We start from the raw sequence: 22,219 nt of genomic DNA, 5'->3' as shown, positions 1-22,219 counted from the left end.
CCTGTGAGGTGAGCATGGTACAGTGTGAGCTTGCTGGGCCATGTGGGTGGGGGCTGTTGGCTGTGACTGCAACTGCCATCGTGCTTTCTGATACAAGCACATTCCCAGCAGACCAACCTTCCTTGCTGTTGACTCAGCTTCCCTGTGAGGTAGTGTGATATTGGTGGCAGAATGGATAGCAGTGTTTGTTGGTGATTTATGCCACTACCTTGCGGTATTTGTTGGTGAGTTTGTACATGTTATGACATAGTTACATCTTACTATGTGATGGCAGGTATTATGTCTGTGTAACTGGCTTACATGTCACAGGGTACTTGCCTTTCTGTTGCTCTGGGTTTGACTGTCCCCTTGACATTTATATATGTGTATTGTGGCACAATCTTGAGTATATAAGTTCTGTACTCACCAGGCTCTGGTATTCCTGTTAATCCCTGAATGCTCTCCGGTGTTAGGATGGCCCGCACCTTCTCCTCCCAGGACCTGAATTGTGTTGGTTTGGCAAGCGGGCCACCGCCGGTCTGCTTGCTCAAGGCGTGCACCCTGCTGATGAGCTTCTTGACCCTCCTGCGCACATTATAGTACCTGTTCTGTATATTGTCCTTTGTGCGCAAACAAGGTGCTTGTGTGTAGACCTTGTCGACGATCCTCTCCCACATCTTACTTTTCTATGACATGGGGGTCTGTTGGACCAATGTGCCAAACAACAGTGGCTTTACTCTGAGGATTTCATCAGTCACGACTTCCAACTCACTATCTGTGAACTTTGGATTCTTCTTGGGTGGCATGGTGCTGGGTGTTGTGAGGATTGATGTGTGAGAGGGTGTAAGTGAGTGTATAGGTGTGAGTTTATCTGTGTTTCTGTGATTGCTTATTTTGAGAGGTGCAAATGGTGTGGATGTTGTGTGGTGTGTGAGTTGTGTTGTGTCTCTGCAGTGTGGTGGTGTTATCTGCTGACCTATATCTGTGGGTTGCAAAGGATCATGGTAGGAATTTCTGGCCGTTATGTAGGTGGAGATGTGGGTGTGTCGTAGTTCCTTTTTGTATTTATTGGCTTTGTTGTTGCTTGTTTGGTCCTTTTTTTGTCTTTTTTACTTTGGTTTTGTTGGACACGATGGAGACGTTCATTTGACCGGGACGGACGCTGCCTGTGGCTCTTGCGGGGTAATCCGAGTCTGTCACACTGACATTCTGCTGTGTTTATACATTGGCGCACGCGTCAGTCGCAAGGGCGTCTATTGTTTGCTAGTCACTGTTGTCTGTACGTCTCGGTCTTCCGGATTTCGCTCGGTCTCGTTTCACACGCATTGCATCGTACTTCACGGGTACATGTCGGTTGTCTCTGTTCCTGATGCGTGTTGGTTGGTTCAATTTCCAGTCCGTTTACGGGCGACTCAGAGATTGCCATATGGCTTGGTCATGCGGCTTGGATTCCGTGCATCGTACTGTGCGGGTCGTATGGTGCCAGAACATGTTGGTCGGTCTCCATTCCCGGTCTGTGTCGGTCGGTATGGTTTACAATCGGAATCGGCCCCAAAGTATTTACCTTATACATCCGATTGATTGGAAAGAGGTCACGAGGATAACATAATTAAGCTTGCAGAATACGGGATCACCAAGAAAGAAGAAGCAACATGGGAAGCAAAGGTGCAAATGATCCAAAAGTGTCATGTGCCATGCATCACAGAAATAAACAGTCCAGGCGAGATGCATCAGGAATTTCAAAGTGCCAAGCTGGCAAGCTATATCCAACTTGCTGCATTTGTCATATACAGTGTGAAGAACTGGCAGAAGTGTGATATGAAGCACCACATAAAACTCAAGCTATTACTACTTATAATAACACAATAATAGTAATAAAGCGGACTGAGATAAATACAGCAGGGCAGTTTTAAATCAGTACTACAGGGAATAAAAGGTTTTTTTGTTGAGAGGTTTTTTTACCTACTTGACAATGCAATAAAATATATGGCCAGCATGTCACACACTTCACAATGTCCAACAGTGTTGTGGCTGCATTTAGCCGGTCTGTTGTTTTCAGAGTTGGCTTTCCCATTTCAAAATACAGAAAACTCCTCCCTCTCTCTTCTGTTATACAAGATGACAGGCCCTGTTTCATCACTCATAAATTCCTAATGGAGCATTTGTTCATTTGCAGGAGGACAGAGTCCAGGCGCATTAAGGAACCCCCATCACCTTAAGATGTTTCTATTATAGCAATATGGAGCTATCCAGATGGGCTACTGAACAGATGTTCCTCCTTACCCCATAGACTTCGGAAGCCTATGAACTCTACAGATGCCCTCTCTTCAAAAGCAAAGAGGAGCATTCATGGCCAGAGAACCAGTCCACAAAGCCTGGTCTGTAAAGCCTGACACTGCTCCAGGAAACTTTTCCACCCCACTAGTGGGGGTGGGGACAGAGGGTCTCCATGAAGGTGGGGGAAGAGTATGACTTTCAGAAGCCAAGGACCCCTGTACACTCTAACAGGGCACCAAGTGTCGCTTCTGCTCTACAAGTGTGGACAGGGTGCTCAGTCGTATACATCAGACCTGGGCTCAATTACTGCAATACGGTGCCTTCCGGCAATGCGTTAAATGCAGGGGCAGCACATTACCGGAAGGCACAGTAGGACCTAGGGTCCTATACATAACAGAAAGCGGACAATTTTCAGCAAAGTAATCTTTGGCTTTTTCAGTTGTTCGTTCTTTGATATAATTTTTGCATCTATACCCTGAGCACCAGCACGTGGGAGACTATTTCTCCTTCCCTTTGCTCACATCGACCCATACATGGTCCTAGCATTAGCGAGATGAGGTGCAGGATCTGATCGATCTGTGTTCAGGTAACCACTTCTACCAACCACAGTCAACACTAGACCTGATCAGTTTGACAGGCTCTGACAGCAGTTATGCTGGGAAGAGGACCCGATCCCTTGCATTAGCAGAAGAACATGAAGCACCAGCGGGTCTATAAAGTACTCATCATATACCCTCGGTCAGGGTTTCTGCCGCAGACCGTACCGTTCAGCTCTTGCCTAGGAATGATCTCCGGCGGGATGAAGATTGCGCACACTTCCTTCACCAGCTCTGTGTAGGGAAGGCTGCTCCATTTCAGCAGAGTGGGGAGGTCCACTTTAGGGATGTCTTCAGGCATGAAGAGACCACCATCTGGAGCAAATCCAGAAAAAAGGACCCCCTCAAAGTCCACCCCGCTGACTCCTCCCTGGGTGCTGGCATACTTCATGGCGCCAAATGTGCTGTAAAGAAAATAAGAGATTCAATGTTTGAGCATGTCCGTGTTAAAATCACACTTCTTAGGTAATAAGACATTTTGGGGCAAATGTATTTCCATTAGCGATTTTTAAGAAATAGCGATTTTTAAGAAATCGCTATTTGAGAATAGCAAAATGGAATGTCGGTAAAAAAAATTGCGAATCTGTAACATTCCTTATTTGCGATTAGCAAATTGCGAATCGCAATTACGGAATGAGTGTCCCATTCATTCCTATGGGCCAAAAGGCCCAAAGGAATGAATGGGGATACATTCTCAAATTGCGATTTTCTGTGTGAAAATCGCAATTTGAGAATCGCAATTCCAAGGGTGCCAGGGTGTCCAAAGAACACCTGTTGCACCCCTGGAATGTGCCTGTAAGTACATGTGGCGCACAGACATGCCCTAAGGGCATGTCTGTGCGCCACATGCCACTTTGAATTTAAAAAAAAAATGCATTTTTGAAGGAAATTGCAAAATACCATCTACTTGAAGCAGGTGGTATTTTGCGATTCCTTATTTTGCTAACTGGCACCTACATATCAAAAGGCCGTTTGCGATTCACAAACAAACGGCTACCCACATATGCCCCTTAATATGAAAGGGACACTGAATCAACAGTATTGGGTTCATAGCACTGATTTAAAACTGTATAGAGTCAACATGTGCAAATCAAATGAGACGGTGTTATAACATATACATTTCTCCAGAACTTGTTGTGGTTATTGAAGGTGTTGACTCAATGCACGCGTCTCAAAAGTGGAAGAAGATGGTGGCTGTTGGCATGATGAACCAATTTACGTAGACCAACATGAGCTGTGCCCATCAACACAACTAAGCAGGTGGGAAAGCAGAATCATATATTTTGTGTTTTAATATTTGTGCTTTATGATGAAGACAAGATTGCTCATACATGCCTTAGCATGCACTGATAGGTTATATTTCCTAATTCCAATTTCGTTTTTAAATTAATCCCAGGTGCATGTTAACCATAATATGCCTTGAAAGACCCATGTGTTTCTGAAGCCTGGAAACCATTTTATTCAGTGTTGTAAATTTCACATTTTCAGCACCGTATAGTAAGTGTAACCTCATGGTGTGCTGTGAAGTGAACCGTGTTTTCCCTTATGCGTCAACATCTTTAGGGATATCGCCCTGCGCCCCATGGGGAAGTCACTTACTCAAAAGATGGCTACGTCATGTGACAACTGTACTAACATTATCTTTTAATTAGTCTAGAAATAGTCTGTGTAAGTAGCTCGCAGGAACGGTGCCGTGGCATCACGGTTTATACATAAGCAGCATTAGATGTAGTCAGCCTTTTAAAGTGGGGCACAAATCAAATGTGTGCCATAAAAGTAGTTATGAGTACAGGAGTATATTGCTACATGAGTGCTTTTTCATACACTCTTGCATGCCTTTATGAACTGGCCCTGAAACATCCAGCTCGCTATTATTAGAAGTACAAAGAGGGCGCAGTCTCTTCTATTTGTAATAACTGTATACGAATATTCCATGAATATTACCATTTTATTCCCATTTGAGATGATTTGGGGCTAATTCATGAAGGTGCATAAGAGTACGTAAAAGAGTACTTCAAAAGTACTGCTTTACGCACTCAAAAGGTTTTTGTGACCAGGCGCCACAGAACTTAGTAAAATGCAATTTCAATGTCGGTATTAGTGGTATAACCTTTGTCAATTTTTATGTTTGTAAGACTCAGTGTTTGAATGCCTTGACTGCTTGTATGAATCACTCTTCCGTATTTTTCACTCCCTTATCCTCACCCTAAATCACCACACCCCTCCCTTCCCTCTCCCCTCATGGGGCACAGTTTTTTTAATATTGTGATAACAAATGTATGAATCTTTTATGAGTCCAGTGTGATTAAATAACACTGTGCACTAAGTAAACAACGTTTCCTTTCTGGCTTATTCTTTTTTTTTTTTAACCACATCGCTGCGGCGGAATAGCCGCAGCGCTAAGGGGGCGGGGGGGGCGCCCGGCAGGCACATGTTGGTGACGGAACCGCTCCGTCACCAGCCGCAGTTGAGCTGTGCTCATGACGGAGCGGTTCCTTCATGGCCCCGCCCGCTTAATAGAATGCGCGCGCAGGCGCGTCGGGGGCCATGACAGAAAAAGCTCCGTCATCAGCACAGCACCACCGTGTCTGATGACGGAGCGGTTCCGTCATCAGCATGGATAGAGTTAAAGTACTGTCTCTTTCAATGTATATGAAACTATTCACGGAGACCACTCTTCCTATGTACTGTTTGATACCCAGGTCTCAGTGACCAATTTGGGTTTATCCTTCTAGGTAACTGTATTCTCCAATCTGGCTTAGTGAAGGAAGTGACCCCAGCCCACCCAAAATGCCTCCTGCGCCCCCTGATACGTGAGGAAAACCTCCCCCCGGGGTATAGGTAACCAGCCACCTCGCATCCCCCCAACCTCCATTGCCCCATGGACATATCCCTGTCGATGGCACAATACAGGGCCAGGTCCCACAGTGGAAGCTCCCTGTCAAAAGGGAACAAGCATTTGCAATGCAATAGGTCTCGCATTAGGAAAGTTTGAGCTATTGGTATTGTAAATGACAAATTTTTATTTATGTGTTGGTTTTGAAATTAGCGAAATTAATAGCTTTGTCATTTACAATGCCAATAGTTTTACCTTTCGCAAATGTGACTCCTATAGCATTTGTAATGCAATATGTGTTGTATTTACGTGACTTAGATGTATTGATATTACAAATAACAATGGCTTTTAATTTTTTAAAATAATTAATACTTAAATAAAAGTTATTGTAATTTATAATGGCAATAGCTTAAACTTTTGTAAATACCTTTTGTGAAGATTATGTTCAGTGTATTTTATTGTGACGAAAATCCAAGAACAGAAGTGAAATATTAACATCGTTTTGTGACATTTGTAATAAAGCTTGAAACATTTAGAGAACATATTTGAACCAGTTGTTGAATGGTTGCACAGATTGATGCAGTGGTGGCGCTGAGTGATGTGGTGGCGACGAGTGATGCTGTGGCGTTCAGTGATGCAGTGGTAGCGCATAGTGATGTTGTGGTGCCCCTGAGTGATGCTGTGATTGTGCTGAGAGATGTGTGGTGATGCGATAGATAGATAGAGTGAGGGCGATAGATAGATAGAGGGAGGGCGATAGATAGATAGAGGGAGGGCGATAGATAGATAGAGGGAGGGCGATAGATAGAGTGAGGGCGATAGATAGATAGAGTGAGGGCGATAGATAGATAGAGGGAGGGCGATAGATAGATAGAGGGAGGGCGATAGATAGATAGAGTGAGGACGATAGATAGAGTGAGGACGATAGATAGATAGATAGATAGATAGATAGATAGATAGATAGATAGATAGATAGATAGAGGGAGGGCGATAGATAGATAGATAGATAGATAGATAGATAGATAGATAGATAGATAGATAGATAGATAGATAGATAGATAGATAGAGGGAGGGCGATAGAGGGAGGGTGATAGATAGATAGAGGGAGGGCGATAGATAGATAGATAGATAGATAGATAGATAGATAGATAGATAGAGGGAGGGCGATAGATAGATAGAGGGAGGGCGATAGAGGGAGGGTGATAGATAGATAGAGGGAGGGCGATAGATAGATAGATAGATAGATAGATAGAGGGAGGGTGATAGAGGGAGGGTGATAGATAGATAGAGGGAGGGCGATAGATAGATAGATAGATAGATAGATAGATAGATAGATAGATAGATAGATAGAGGGAGGGCGATAGATAGATAGAGGGAGGGCGATAGATAGATAGATAGATAGATAGATAGATAGATAGATAGATAGATAGATAGATAGATAGATAGAGGGAGGGCGATAGATAGATAGAGGGAGGGCGATAGATAGATAGAGGGAGGGCGATAGATAGATAGAGGGAGGGCGATAGATAGATAGAGTGAGGGCGATAGATAGATAGAGTGAGGACGATAGATAGAGTGAGGGCGATAGATAGATAGATAGATAGATAGATAGATAGATAGAATGAGGGCGATAGATAGAGTGAGGGAGATAGATAGATAGATAGATAGATAGATAGATAGATAGAGTAAGGGCGATAGATAGATAGAGTGAGGGCGATAGATAGATAGAGAGAGGGCGATAGATAGATAGATAGATAGATAGATAGATAGATAGATAGAGGGAGGGTGATAGAGGGAGGGTGATAGATAGATAGAGGGAGGGCGATAGATAGATAGATAGATAGATAGATAGATAGATAGATAGATAGATAGATAGATAGATAGATAGATAGATAGATAGATAGATACCGTACAATCTATTCCAGTTCCAAGGAAAAGAATCATGTCCACATTAAGACCGGGGTAAGAAGGGAAGGAAGGGGTACATAGATTAATATAAAACAGTAACATTAATATCCATCAATGGTAGGGGGAGAAAGAGGAACCCAGTTTTTGTACCACATAAAAAGCCCTCTATGGAGTACAAAGGGTCTAGGCAGCAGTTTACTTAACAGGTCAAACGCACAGATTTTTCTTCCTGCACTTGCCTGGGGCCGCCTGGCTCAGTGCTTACACTATAAACAGTTAAGGGAGCCAGGCGACGGAGCTACACGTCACAAGGATAAGGAATGAAAGAATGGAGAGATACACCAGACAAAGTGGAGATAGATGAAAGAATAAAGAGAAAATGCAGAGAATGGATGGATAAAAGGGAGAGGACAGATGAGGAATGTGCGGAGAGACGCAGGGGATAAGGGAAGGAGAGAAAGAGTTCAGAGAACAGAGAAATGCAAGGGAGAATAGAGACTAAGAGTGAAGAGCAAATGAAAGAGTGGAGAAAAACAGGTAGTACAGAGAAAAGAAGAGGGTTCAGAGATGCAAGGGAGAATGGAAAGGTTCCGGAGCGAGATGTAGAGCCTAGAGAGCAGAGACAGAGGAGTTGGTCTGGAGAGAAAGAACGAAAGACAGAGAAAACGAGACCTATTGGCTATCTCAATGCTAATGCAAAGCTGCACTTCAACACCTCGTCAGGAGTGTAAATACAACTACACTGTGTGTGATGCTGGAGACCAAGTGGTGCTGTGTTCTCCAGCTTTATTGCGAACGCACATCATTTAGAAGTAATAACTGTGTTGAGTTAATTTTATTGGTGCGTTTGCTTTTAGTTGTACAACACACTCATTTTTTGATAGGATAAAATATGGTGAATGATAGGATAAAATATGGTGAATGATAGGATAAAATATGGTGATCAGAGTTTATTATAGAATTAAAGTGTGCTGTATGTTTATCATTTTTTATTGCCTTTTGTAATGCGAGTGTGGTTTATTATACATATCAAATTATGTCACAATAAATAGGAATTATAAAGTACTGTTCTAAAGTGCTTCCTTTGCTGAAATCGTGTGTTTCATCTAGTTGAAGGCAGTGTTCCTGATAGCACGCAGCGCTGGTTCCTGGGGAAAACAGTCACAAAAGGTCATGCGTCCGTTTCCACATTCTAAAGTGACACAAAGACCCAAAATCGAGTAAAAACGGACTCTGACAAACCCATGTACAGAAAAAGTTGTGTGGATTGTAGGTCGAAGCGAATCTCATATGCGCAACATTGGGGAAAGGACGCTGTACCTTTTAGTGTTTGCAGAGTGCCGCCACGCTGCCCGCGGCGACCCGGAAGCTCTTGGCCGGCCAGCCGGCCAATCCGCTCGCGGCCGACCGGAAGTCCCGCCTCCCCAGGTCCGCGAGCTGCCGGCGCATGGAGCGCCCTGCCGTCCGGTGTAGCCCGGGTCCCCAGGAGGGGGCCGGGGAGAAGGAGGAGTGTGGCGCCTGTTGCGGGGCTCCTCTGACCTGAGGGAGCCCCGATTTAGATGGAGACGCGCCGTGAGGAGCCCCGCCGGAAGAGCGCAGTTGGTGAGTGGGGCCCAGGGCTGATGTAAAGTGCGTGCGTGCCTGTTTGTATGCGTGGGGGGGGGAGTGTGTGCGTGTGTGCGCGAGGGAACGTGTGTGCACATGCGTGACTGTGTGTGATTGAGAGAGAATGCGAGGTAGCGGATAGTGTGCCTGTATGGGTGCTGTATGCCTGCGTGTGCATGCGCGCGCCTGTGTGTGTGTGTGCGTGCGTGCATGCAGAGAGGTGGGGGCTGCCTGTGTGTGAGCAAGGGCTTTGCGCATGCGCAGCGGCTTTGCGCATGCGCAGATACCAGACGCTCGCTCCCGAGGTCAAATCCGACCCTGAAAACGCTCGTAACACTTTGGTGTCCACTCTCCTGAAAACGGATCACATTAGTTGTCGAGCTGACAGCATTCATGCTTCGCATGAATGCTAACGTCAGCTCGACCTAAAAAGGGACCCTGCGTAGTACCTTCGTGATCACTGCCTCCCACACCATCACTGTCGGGCACACCAGGTAGGGGACATAGCCGTCAGAACTTCCCCCTCTCATCAGTAGCCGCACTAGTGTATCCACCCTAACATGTCCGCATACAATCTCTTCTCCCAGTTGTCAGAGTCGGTCAACCATTTTGCGGCATGTTGCAGTGTGGCAGTGTAATACAAGGTTCGTAAATCCCCGTCTTCTAAGCCACGTTTAAGGATTGACAGTGCCACATTACTGCATTTCCCTGCCCACACCAGTGAGATAAGCAAACTATCTAGTTGTCGGAAGAATTACGGTCGTAGCTAGAATAACTCGTTTTGAACCAGGTTGAGACACCGAGGCAAGACGACAATCTTCGCTACTGCCACCCTGCCCAGCACTGACAGGGGGAGTCTGGACCAGAAAGTTACAGAGGCCTTGAGGTATGCTAAAAGAGTATCCACATTTAGATGCAAAAAAGGCAGGTTCGGAATGGGTAACTCTGATACCCAGTTATAGGAACCCCACAGTCTTCCATCGGATGCCCAACTCCAGCACCCTGATCAAGCTCCCTAAGGGACAGAGACTTACGGATATTCACCCTGAGCACAGGCACATGTCCGAAGGTATTGGGTAAGCCAATCAAGACCGGTACCGAGCGGACTAGGGTGTGAACAAAAATCAATGCATCATTCGCATATAAATGTAAATGTAAATGTGTTGTACTTGTAAAGCGCACGGCTGCCTCAGCAACGGGGTGTCCCGGCGCTCCACTCATGCCGCTGGGAACCCTTCCTGGTTTTTCCCTGTGAAATGTCCACTCCTGGGCACCGCCAAGGTGAAGCCAGGCATCCCAGCACTGTTGGGGCCTTTTTTGGAGATTAAGCAAGCTATTGAGTTGCAGCGTGGGACCCATGATTAGAATAGGCACCCAAGCGAGAATTGTCAGGTCCGAGGAAATTAAGCCTAAGTCCTGCCGAGGCGGGAATTTAACCCTGGTCCCGGGCCAGACCTCTGCATCAGGGTCTGCCGCTCTAACCATTGAGCCACACGTCTCCATAAGGAGACAACATGCAAGGATCCCACTATTCGGATTTCCCACCGCGCCAGCTCCCAACATAGCAACAGTGCCAGAGGCTCACTCTCGAGTGCGAAGAGCAGGGGAGACAGGGGGCAACCCTGTCTAGTCCCCCCACCCCACCCCACCGCCCATGGCCCAGAGAGATCACCCCCAACTCAAACAAGCACCACACAACCAGTGTATAGGAGCCGCACCCAGCTGCAGAACACCGTCCCAAAGCCCATACAAGCCAGTACTGCCTGCAAGTAAGCCCGATCAACCATATCAAAGGCTTTTTCTAGATCGAGGGAGACCAGGACCAACCTTCAATCATCATTGAGTGTCTCGCGAAGTAAATGTGCAAGCCTGTAGAGATTAAACACTGTGCTGTGCGCCGGAATAAAGCAACATTGATCCTCATGCACTAACCCTCAGATTATTCAGAGTGAAGCATGGTGAGAGGTCTATAAGACGAAGGGTCCGCAGCGTCTCTGTCTGGCTTGGGCATAGGACAGACAATTCCCTCCCTCCTGGGGGAAGAAAAATTTTGATTTCTCTGCGCCTCTTGGAATACATTTAAGTACCGTGCAATAAGAATGATAGAATTCCACGAGGAACCCATCCCCTCCGGGCACCTTAGATATGTTGAGGTCCTCTCCAATTCCTGCACCAGATCCGGCACGAGGGCAGGGAATCCTGCCATGCCCTGGAAATCCTCCCTTCTCCCCTCAGGGCCAACCCTACCTGCTTGATACACCTGCTTGAAATGGCCTAAAAATAATCCATTATGGGCTGACGATTTGTGACCAGGGCACTGCCAGATGAGCGGACATGAAGCACACGTGGGAATCTCCTGTTCCCTTCTGGGTATACAAGCTAGTATCTTGCCAGACTTGTCACCCTCTCTGTGGAGGCGTTGATGATAGGTGTGCAACGTACCTTTATCCAGGGTGTCCCACAGACATAGCACCTCCCTACAGAGCCAGAATTCCTTCGACCTCGCCTCTAGTGTAGGCAGGTCCGATACCTGGAGCTACGCAAGTGACGCTCCTGGTCCACTAGGTCAGCCTCCAGCTGTATTCGGGCCTCAAAAGTGGTGCCAAAGCAGGCCCCCCTCTTAATCACTTTGAGAGACTCCCAATTGTATGCCCTGGAGGAGGTTGTCCCCCAATTAATCACCAGAAAGTCAATGAGTGAGGTTGCGAGCACCTCCCGGCACATGGTGTCCGCCAGCAAGTCAGTGGGCATGCGCCATCTACGCTCGCGATGCAGAACGTCCCCCCAATGCATGCGCAACAGAACCGTCGCATGATCAGATATATATCTCCCACGATGAGACACTCCATGCAATCTCCAGGGGTCCATCCCAGCCACCAATGGATTATAAGTGTTGTGTGTATTGGAGTAATAGGTGTATTTGTGAGACCCTGGGTGTGTTATTCACCAGCTGTCAGAGAACCCTAAGTTATGCATTACCATGGCGAGCAACTTGGTCATCAGGGGTTTAGTTCCAACTCTGAGGGGATACCTGTCCTCATTCCCATCCAAAATGCTGTTATAATCCCCCGCCCATATCACTGGGTGTCCCATACTGTCTTCCAGCAAATCCTGAATACGATCCAAGAAGTGCTTATCATCAATGTTAGGTGCGTAAGTATTAAGGAGTATGAAAGGCCACCCATCTAGTGTACCCTGCAGTAGAAGGTACCGACCCTCTATATCCGCCTCATTATATGTATGCTATATGGTACCCCCTGGGGGACCTAAATGGCTACTCCTCGTGCGTGAGCGGAGTAAGTGGCTGAAAACAGGTGTCCCCTCCACTTTTTTACCTAGCTTCTGAGCTTCATCCCCCATGAGGTGGGTCTCCTGAAGACAAGCTATCTGCACCTTATGGCGCCTCAGGAAGGAGTGGGCCCTGCATCTCTTAGTGTAATCTTTCAGGCCGTGCACATTCCACGTCACAATATGTGTACATTCAGCCATAGAGCTGTATGTGTTCACTCCCCGGGGATCCAACCTGCCCTCCACCCCAATCCACCACCATCATGTAGCAGCCTGGACAAGCAACCCGATAATGACTGTAGTGCACTGCGTAAAATCTGAACCTACTGCAACCGTGCAATGCTCAATAACTCTCGTTGAACACCCCCGCCCGCGAATACACAGTAGAACTACAATTATAACAAATACTACATATCCATTTCTGACCATGCTGCCAGGACTCACAGTCTTAACCCCAAACTGTAGCCTACCACAAATGTGCAAACAATACAAAATCATACCAACCATAAAAGGACACTGTTGGTCACTCAATAATGACCTCCTTCAAAGCAATGCAAACAACAGTGTAGATACAGACATCACATGGTGAACCTTGTCAATATCCTCAACATCACCCACTGGAGTCCCTCAGCACCCTGCTCCCCCCAGTCAAAGGAAAGCAGAAAGACAAGAGAAGGAGAAGCAGGAAAGAGGCACCACAGCATATAAGAAGACTCATCGAGAGGGTGAAAGTTCAGCCAGTAGCACTGTCCACTTCCATAGCTGGCTCTCACGCCACAGTCAATCCTTCAGTGTTCGACACATAACCCAGGGGCACCAAAGCCTTTGTCCCATCATACTTGACTTCAATTCTGGGGGAGCCCCCATCAGCAGTGCGTAATGAGACATCCACCCCGAAGACATTTGCGATCTCCAGTCGGAGCCATGTGCCCCCAGATCAGTCCCGCTGCCAGTCCGTCCTGTGCATGCCACATTCCTGGACACCTTGTCCCAAACTTCAAGCCAGCTCCACACACCCTCTGGGGTGCCGAATAAGTGTGATTTCCCCCCCAAGATGACCCGCAGTTGAGGGGATACAGGAGAATGTAATGAATGCCCATTGCACGCAACTTAGCCTTCACCTCCAAAAAGCTGCCCTGGACCCGGTTAGTATAGTCTGGATATATGGAGATTCAATGATTCTCGAACTGGACCTTGTCAGTCTCCCAGGCAGTTCTAAGAATACAATCTCGGTCTCTATAGTTCATGAAACGGACTATATGAGCTTATGGCGGAGCGCCTGACCTAGGGGGAACCAACAACGCCTGGAACTCCCTTTCAATTACAAACGTGGGGGACAGTCCAGCAGGTTTGAATACATCTAGAATCCAGTGCTACACAAATACCTCGGCGGCGTTTCCCTTGGCCCTCTCTGGAAAGCCAATTAGGTGAACATTATTGAACCAGGAACCTGCCCGCAGGGTCTTCAACCCGCACTTCAAGAGCCCAGCCCTCGAGGTAACCACCACCATCTGCTTCTTCAGGACGGTCATCTCAGACTGCAATTCAGCTATGAGGCCCTCCGCCACCTGCACCTTACCCGACACCTTCCTGAGGTCGGCTCAGATAAGACTGACTTTTAGAGTCACTGTCTGAATCTTCCCTTCAAGAGCCACTCATGACACATGTTTGGCTGCCAGTAACTGTGCATGGGACGGCTACTCAGCAGGCACACCATGAGCCCCCTCCTCCCTCAGACCAGCCTGACCTGTCTTACGCTGTTGGAGGGGGTTGCAGTGGTATACTGCTCCATAGTATTCCCCTGAGGGGGAGAACCTGCTTATTTGTCCCCATATATGCGCTTCTGGAGCACCCCAAAGGCACCTCACCCCAAGTCAACCGTCTCTTGATTGCCCTGTTCTCGCCCGTAACAAGCTCAACTGAAGTAATGTAGGTCCACTCACGGCCTCTGTGCCGTTACAGTACATCTGCAGCAGAGGCAAGCAATTCACATGCCAAGCCAAAGGCACCAAGGACCGCAAATAAATCCACCTGCAAGGCAACAGAGCCAGGGCCCCCAGTGAGCTGCTGAGAAGCAGGAGTCCTTCAATCAGTGAAGGGTATCAGGTTATGTTATCCCAGGGCAGCAGAGACCCAGCACATCAGCAGCCCTGTAGCGACAGCCTCCCCTACACCTGCCGCCTCATCTATCACAAAGTTCAGGGCAAAGTGATCACTCATGAATTTGCACCAGTTCTGCCATAGGGCAAATGACAGAATATAGGGCACAGTGAGGGCCCCTGGTCCACAATCTGCCTCCCCGATGACAGCACAGAGTCAAAGAGTGGCAGTCATCGCCATGCAGCACAATTCCTTCTCCTATTGCGGCCTCGATGCCAGCGGGTGCTCGCGGGGGCACGTACCTTCACTCGGCTACAGTGAGTGCACCGGAGCCGCGGCACAGCGCTACCTCTGCAGATCACCACCAACGCAAGGCCTGGGCCTCCCAGGCCACAGCACGTCCCTTTGTCGGGGCTCAGGACACGTCGCAGCAGGCACGAGCTCTGTCCTTTGTCCCCACAGAGCCACAGCACTCCTGGCAGACGTGTGCAGCTTTGGTCCTCACACAACACACAGCTGGATCCGAATATAGGAAAGCTGCCGCCAGTCCGACAGCAGAGCAGAGGCCTGCCCCGGCGCAGCCCTTGAGATCACCAGAGCCCTCGACCACCTCAATTGCACATTAAGTTCTACGTCCACAGAGACCCTGAATATTCACCAGCACGGGGTACAGACATCGCATATCGTTCTCCACAGTCTTAGTTTTGCACCTTCAGGGCGGTTTTATGGCAGGATAACGAAGGATTTAGCTAGGGCCAGGAGGACCTCCCTAGAGATGCATCCCGCCACCGGATGTATGACGTTACAACGCATACTTTTACCACGCATACCTTTACAACGCGGTTTTCATCACGCATACCTTTACAACGCATAGCGCTTAGAGGTGCTGGATAGTGGTAAGTATAATTTTCTATTCCAACTCCAGTCCCCGTGGACACTAGGGAAGGTGTTGGATAGAAAATTAAACGTATTCCCTATCCTAGAGCGCCCCCCAGCGCAATGCGTTGTAATGGTTTGCGCTGTAATGCCAGCGTTGTAATGGTATTGCGTGGTAAAAAATGCGTGGTAAAGGTTGTATACCCCCGCCACCCATCTTCCTTGACCACGCCCCCCACATGTCATCCTTTTAAAATATCATTCACCCTGCCCTAAGGGTGTCTTATAAACATTAAAAGGAAGGCGTAGGTCTGGCAAAAGGTTTATTTTGTCAGGTGGAAAGGGCAGTTTAAATGCTGCACTACAGGCTGCAGTGACAGGCCTGAGACATATTTTACAGTGCTACTTTAGTGTTTGGCACAGTGAGTGCTGCAGCCTACTTGTAGCATTTAATTTACAGACCCTGGGTACATTAAGTAACATTTATTAGGGACTTAATCATAGATAGGTGTGACAGGGTGGCGGGGCCAGGGAGTGACAATGCTGTTGTACACGCAGACGGCTGGTCTGCTCTACCGTTGACCCCCCTTTCTGTTGTCCTTATACAGACTGATGCCTATGCTGACGTACCTGGGGAGTGGTGGTCGGCTGTCCCGCGGAAACCCCCTGTCACCCCTGCATTGACTGATGACCCTGGCCTGCAGGACTGGGGCACAAAGGAGACCGATAGTATGTGGAACTTTGCTCCGGTAGAAGAACACGGCCCCTTTAACTGCGGACTACACGACGGCGTGGCCACGCCCCCTGCGTGCGTCGAGGAGTCAAATGCCGGAAGAGAGAAGGAGACGGCGGACGGCGTTTCCCTGGAGGCGGAAGGAGTGTTGGAGTGGAGACGGAGAGCAGTGGAGTCGAGTGTTGGAAGCGGAGGAGGAGCGTGTGGAAGGAGCCCAGCTGAGAGCGACAAGCCAGGAGGCCACCGATTTGGCGCTTCGCCCTGCCACGGTCCCACGGGAGGAGCGTGGCTGGACAAGGTACGGGGTACTGTGGCTGGCTGGGTGGGGAGGAGCGACTCGAAGAAACCGAGAGCCCCAGTGTAAATATTGTACAGTCAGGAATTTCCCCACCCCTTCACGAGCACATCGAACGGCTGTTATTAACTGAGCACTTGGTTTCCCTCACTCCCTGGGCCCTTGCAAGTCGTGCACGGACATCCCAGTGATTGTGCCTTCTCTTTTTCTTTCCTTTCCGGGACGCCTCCGGACGAGTCTACACTCCTGTACCAGAGGGCGACGACATCACCTTCCCTCCATACCGACGAGAGTGTCTCGATACCCTACATCATTCTGGAGAATTTAGGATTTACAAGAGGTGTCAGGACGGAGACCTCAGACTTTGCCAAACTAAGAGTGTCCTCTAAAAGGCGCAAAGCATACTTAAAAATAAAACCTTCTTTAAGAGCACTCTTCCCTGACTCTGCATCTTTGGATCCCACCCCCCTAGCTTCTGCTTCGTCTTCCCCTGCGTTCCCCGAGCCTGCCCCTTTACAACTGGTGTCAGAAGTAGGATATCCATCCCAGTCCACCTGTGATTCCGAGATGGACGCCCTGTTACAGCATCTGATAAAGGGACAGGAGAAGTTGGAATGGGCTGTCGAGCGCCAGATGACCTCGGCCCAAGCAGACAGAGACCTCTTTAAGGACACTATAGCGGCTCAGATGGACAATATGCAGAAAACGATGATCCCTCCCACCGGGGTGGTAACCGTGGAGAGCAGAGCCCATGTTCCTAGCCCGTCCGGTATCTCATTACAGAAATATGTACATGGAGATGATCCGGACGCGTTTTTGATGAATTTCGAGCGGGCTGCTAGAGCGCTGGGATGGCCAGAGGTGAAGTGGCCCTTCTTCCTAGCCCCGCTATTAACTGGGGAAGCACAGTTCGCCTATCAGGTGGCGAATCCGGATGGGAACGCAACGTATGCCATGATAAAGAACGTGATTTTGGACCACTTAGGGCTCAACTCCGAAGCATACCGCCTCAGGTTCCGCAAGGAGAAAGGAGTACCGGGAGAAAACCCAAAGACCCTCTTCTTCCGATTGAAGATGATGGCGGATAAGTGGCTAAAGTCCAACACCAGCACTAAAGAAGAGATCCTGGCCCAGATCTACTTGGAGCAATTTATGGAGGCGCTCCCCTATGGCTCCCAGAGGTGGTTGAGGCAACACTCTGGGATTACGGTAGAGCAGGCCATAGAGATGGCCGCCAACTATGCCCGCGCGCAACCAAGGACCACGGGGTGGGAACCGGAGAAACCCTCCAAACAACAATCCTTGGTAAAAAGCGACAAGAAGGCAAAACCATCTCTTGAGCCCTTCCGGCCGCGTCCTCTTAGGATGGAACCTCCTGTACCCCGGGGTCCGCAATGCTTCGAGTGCAGCGAGTGGGGGCACATTGCCCGCCTGTGCCCCCGGAGAAGACCTACCGAGGAGCCCATGGAGGTGGGGTACCTGCCAAAGGCTGTTCTGTACTCCGCGGAGCTGGGGACCTCATTTCATGTAAGTATGAGGATAAACGGGTTTAGTATTAAAGCCCTCCTAGACTCCGGGTGTAGGCAGTCAGTGGTACAAGAGAAGTTTGTCCTACCCTCCCAATATGACCAGGATGCCCTAGTACACATCCGTTGTGTACACGGGGACGTCAAACCGTATCCTGTGGCCCACGTCCCCGTTGCCACTGACAACCAACCGGAATGCACCGTAAGGGTGGGAGTATTAACGACACTACCAGAGGACATGATAGTGGGAGTGGACAATCCGGACTTCCTAGAACTATTCAGAAGAACCGTATACGAACCGTCCCTGGCTAACCATACAGCCCGTTCGGCTCTACTTACGGCTGAACCCTGGGTTCTTGACCGCAATTTTCGCTTTGCGCAGGCAGAAGACCGGACTCTCTTTAACGCATGGGAAGCGGCGCAGGCATCCCAGGTCGATTCCAGCGCCTCGTATCCCAGGTTTCTTATAAAACGGGATCTCCTGTACAGAGAGGCAGCTGCCGGAAAAGAGCTACAGCTCCTGGTTCCAAAGACTTTCCGCGAACAGGTGCTGTTTTTCGCACATGCTCATTTAACGGCCGGACATGCAGGCAAAGAGAAAACGACAGAGAGTGTTATCCGGCATTTCTACTGGCCTGGGATCTACAGGGACGTACAGGAATATTGTAGTACATGTGAGATCTGCCAGAAAAAGAACACACACAAACCCCCGGCAGCCCCCCTACAACCCATGCCAATAATAGGGGTACCCTTCGAGCGTGTAGGGATGGACCTGATAGGGCCCCTCACAAAGACCCCCCGAGGACATTTGTATGCACTTGTAATAGTGGACTATGCGACCAGATACATAGAGGCATTTCCCCTGAAATCCCCTACTACAGCCAATGTAGCGGAGAAGTTCGTGGAGTTATTTTCTAGGGTGGGATTCCCGAAGGAGGTGGTTACAGACCAGGGAACCCCGTTTACATCACGCCTCATGAAGGAAATCTGCAAGTCACTGGATATCCATCATCTAAAGACATCCGTATACCACCCTCAGACAGATGGCCTCGTGGAGAGGTACAATCAGAGCCTCAAAAACACCCTAAAGAAAATGTTGTCTGCAGAAGGCCCGGCCTGGGACCGGTTGCTCCCGTTAGCCCTGTATGTGCTCCGAGCCCAAAAACAGAGCAGCCTCGGTCACTCAGCATTTGAGCTTCTCTATGGAAGGACACCCCGAACCTTGCTGGAGATCACTAAAGACGCATGGGAGTCGCAAGACGTCCTAGAAAAAAACACCCCCCTGGAATACACCTCACAATTGAGGTCCAAGTTGGGGAAACTACGCAGTCTGGCCTATACAAACCTCGAACAAAACCAGAAGAGACAAAAGAAATCATACGACAGAGGGACCCGGCTCCGGAAGATGGGAGTGGGCGATTGGGCCCTTGTACTATTGCCCTCTATCACCAAGAAAACCGAGTGGGAAGGCCCTTATGAAGTGGTAGACACCATAGGGGAGACCACATACCGGCTACGCCTCTCTCCCTCGAAAACACAGACATACCATATTAACATTCTCAAAAAGTGGATCGGTCCTCCTCCTCAGAGGGTTCACTTGGCTATCCCGAACAAACAAACGGAAGAAAACACCTTACGTCACCTCGTCATTAATCCGGAACTATCAAACAGGCAACAACGAGAGCTACAGGATACCTTAATGCCCTTTATGTCTGTCTTTTCGGATCTGCCAGGGAAAACAACCTTAGTGGAACATAGGATCGAGACAATTCCAGGGAAGATAGTGCGCCAGCGACCCTACAGAATCCCTGCCGCCAGGAGGGAGGCAGTGAGACAAGAAGTGACAGACATGTTGGAATTGGGGGTGATACAACCTTCCACCAGCAACTGGGCCTCCCCGATAGTCATGGTGCCAAAACCCGATGGCACCAAACGCTTTTGCATGGACTTCCGGGCCTTGAATACGATATCCTCTTTTGACGCCTATCCCATCCCCCGGGTTGACGAATTGATAGAAAAACTGGGGGAGGCAGTGTACATAACAACCATTGACCTGACCAAGGGGTACTGGCAGGTACCCCTTAGGATGGAAGACCGAAAGAAAACAGCCTTCATCACTGACGAAGGGCTTTTTGAGTTTACGGTTCTCCCCTTTGGGCTTCATGGCGCCCCCGCCACTTTTCAGCGGCTCATGAACCGCATTCTAAAACCTTTCCCGACGTTCTGTTCAGCCTACCTGGACGATATCGTCGTCCACAGTAAAACCTGGGATGAACACCTACGACATCTCCAGGCCATCCTCAGGGCCCTGCAGGAAGCCGGCCTGCACATCAACGCGAAGAAATCCCGGGCGGCTTATACCAGAGTCAAATACTTGGGGTATGTGCTGGGCGAAGGTACTATCGCCCCACAAGACGAGAAAATCAGAGCCATCCGAGACACTGGTTTCCCCTCCAATAAAAGGGAGCTTCGCGCCTTTTTGGGACTGTTCGGTTATTACCGGAGATTCATTCCCCGATTTGCGGAAGTGGCCACCCCTTTGACGAACCTCCTACGCAAGGATGTAAGGTCCAAAGAGATCCAGAACGCCCCGAAGGAGGCCTCGGAGGCCTTTACATTATTAAAAAATGCCATCACCTCAGCCCCCGTTCTGATATCCCCGGACTTTAACAAGGACTTCATACTCGCCACTGACGCCTCGGAGACGGGTATCGGTGCTGTTCTTTCGCAGAAGGACGGGGATGGGGTGGAGCACCCAATCCTGTTCAGCAGCAGGAAACTGTACCCTAGAGAACAGAAGTACTCCACCGTGGAACGTGAATGCCTTGCCATTAAGTGGGCGGTAGAGAAACTTCAATACTATCTGGAGGGCCGCCCCTTTGTCCTTCAAACTGACCATGCCCCGCTGAGTTGGATGTACCGCAACAGATCTCTCAATCCTAGGGTCCTTAGATGGTTTTTGTCCCTCCAGCCTTACTCCTTTACTGTAGTACACAAGAAGGGTACGGACAATGGGAACGCGGACTTCCTGTCCAGGGTCCAACCTCTCCCCGATCGGGAGTGTCCAGGGAGGGAGGTGTGTGACAGGGTGGCGGGGCCAGGGAGTGACAATGCTGTTGTACACGCAGACGGCTGGTCTGCTCTACCGTTGACCCCCCTTTCTGTTGTCCTTATACAGACTGATGCCTATGCTGACGTACCTGGGGAGTGGTGGTCGGCTGTCCCGCGGAATCCCCCTGTCACCCCTGCATTGACTGATGACCCTGGCCTGCAGGACTGGGGCACAAAGGAGACCGATAGTATGTGGAACTTTGCTCCGGTAGAAGAACACGGCCCCTTTAACTGCGGACTACACGACGGCGTGGCCACGCCCCCTGCATGCGTCGAGGAGTCAACCGGAAGAGAGAAGGAGACGGCGGACGGCGTTTCCCTGGAGGCGGAAGGAGTGTTGGAGTGGAGACGGAGAGCAGTGGAGTCGAGTGTTGGAAGCGGAGGAGGAGCGTGTGGAAGGAGCCCAGCTGAGAGCGACAAGCCAGGAGGCCACCGATTTGGCGCTTCGCCCTGCCACGGTCCCACGGGAGGAGCGTGGCTGGACAAGGTACGGGGTACTGTGGCTGGCTGGGTGGGGAGGAGCGACTCGAAGAAACCGAGAGCCCCAGTGTAAATATTGTACAGTCAGGAATTTCCCCACCCCTTCACGAGCACATCGAACGGCTGTTATTAACTGAGCACTTGGTTTCCCTCACTCCCTGGGCCCTTGCAAGTCGTGCACGGACATCCCAGTGATTGTGCCTTCTCTTTTTCTTTCCTTTCCGGGACGCCTCCGGACGAGTCTACACTCCTGTACCAGAGGGCGACGACATCACCTTCCCTCCATACCGACGAGAGTGTCTCGATACCCTACATCATTCTGGAGAATTTAGGATTTACAAGAGGTGTCAGGACGGAGACCTCAGACTTTGCCAAACTAAGAGTGTCCTCTAAAAGGCGCAAAGCATACTTAAAAATAAAACCTTCTTTAAGAGCACTCTTCCCTGACTCTGCATCTTTGGATCCCACCCCCCTGGCTTCTGCTTCGTCTTCCCCTGCGTTCCCCGAGCCTGCCCCTTTACAATAGGCTTTCCTGTTTTCAGTTTCTATTTTTGGTAAATCCTGGTGTTTTTTTTCCCAGTGTTTTCAATATCTTAAAAAACAGTTGTT

The 22,219-nt window shown here is 49.3% G+C and overlaps 1 protein-coding gene across 1 annotated transcript in view; it reads right to left on the bottom strand.

The window, feature by feature from the left end:
- THNSL2 (threonine synthase like 2) overlaps nt 1-22,219 on the bottom strand; it is a 159,564-nt gene that overhangs the window by 118,368 nt on the left and 18,977 nt on the right. The window contains exon 2 of the mRNA XM_078678687.1: nt 3,021-3,256. Coding sequence (XP_078534813.1) covers nt 3,021-3,243 — 223 coding nt within the window. The 5' untranslated portion in view covers nt 3,244-3,256. The remainder of the gene's footprint in view (nt 1-3,020; nt 3,257-22,219) is intronic.

The sequence above is a fragment of the Lissotriton helveticus genome, chromosome 2_2 (assembly GCF_964261635.1).
Source record: "Lissotriton helveticus chromosome 2_2, aLisHel1.1, whole genome shotgun sequence".
NCBI classification, from domain to species: Eukaryota; Metazoa; Chordata; class Amphibia; order Caudata; family Salamandridae; genus Lissotriton; species Lissotriton helveticus.
The sequence above is the reverse complement of the archived record's forward strand: the minus strand, read 5'-3'. Positions and strand labels throughout refer to the sequence as shown.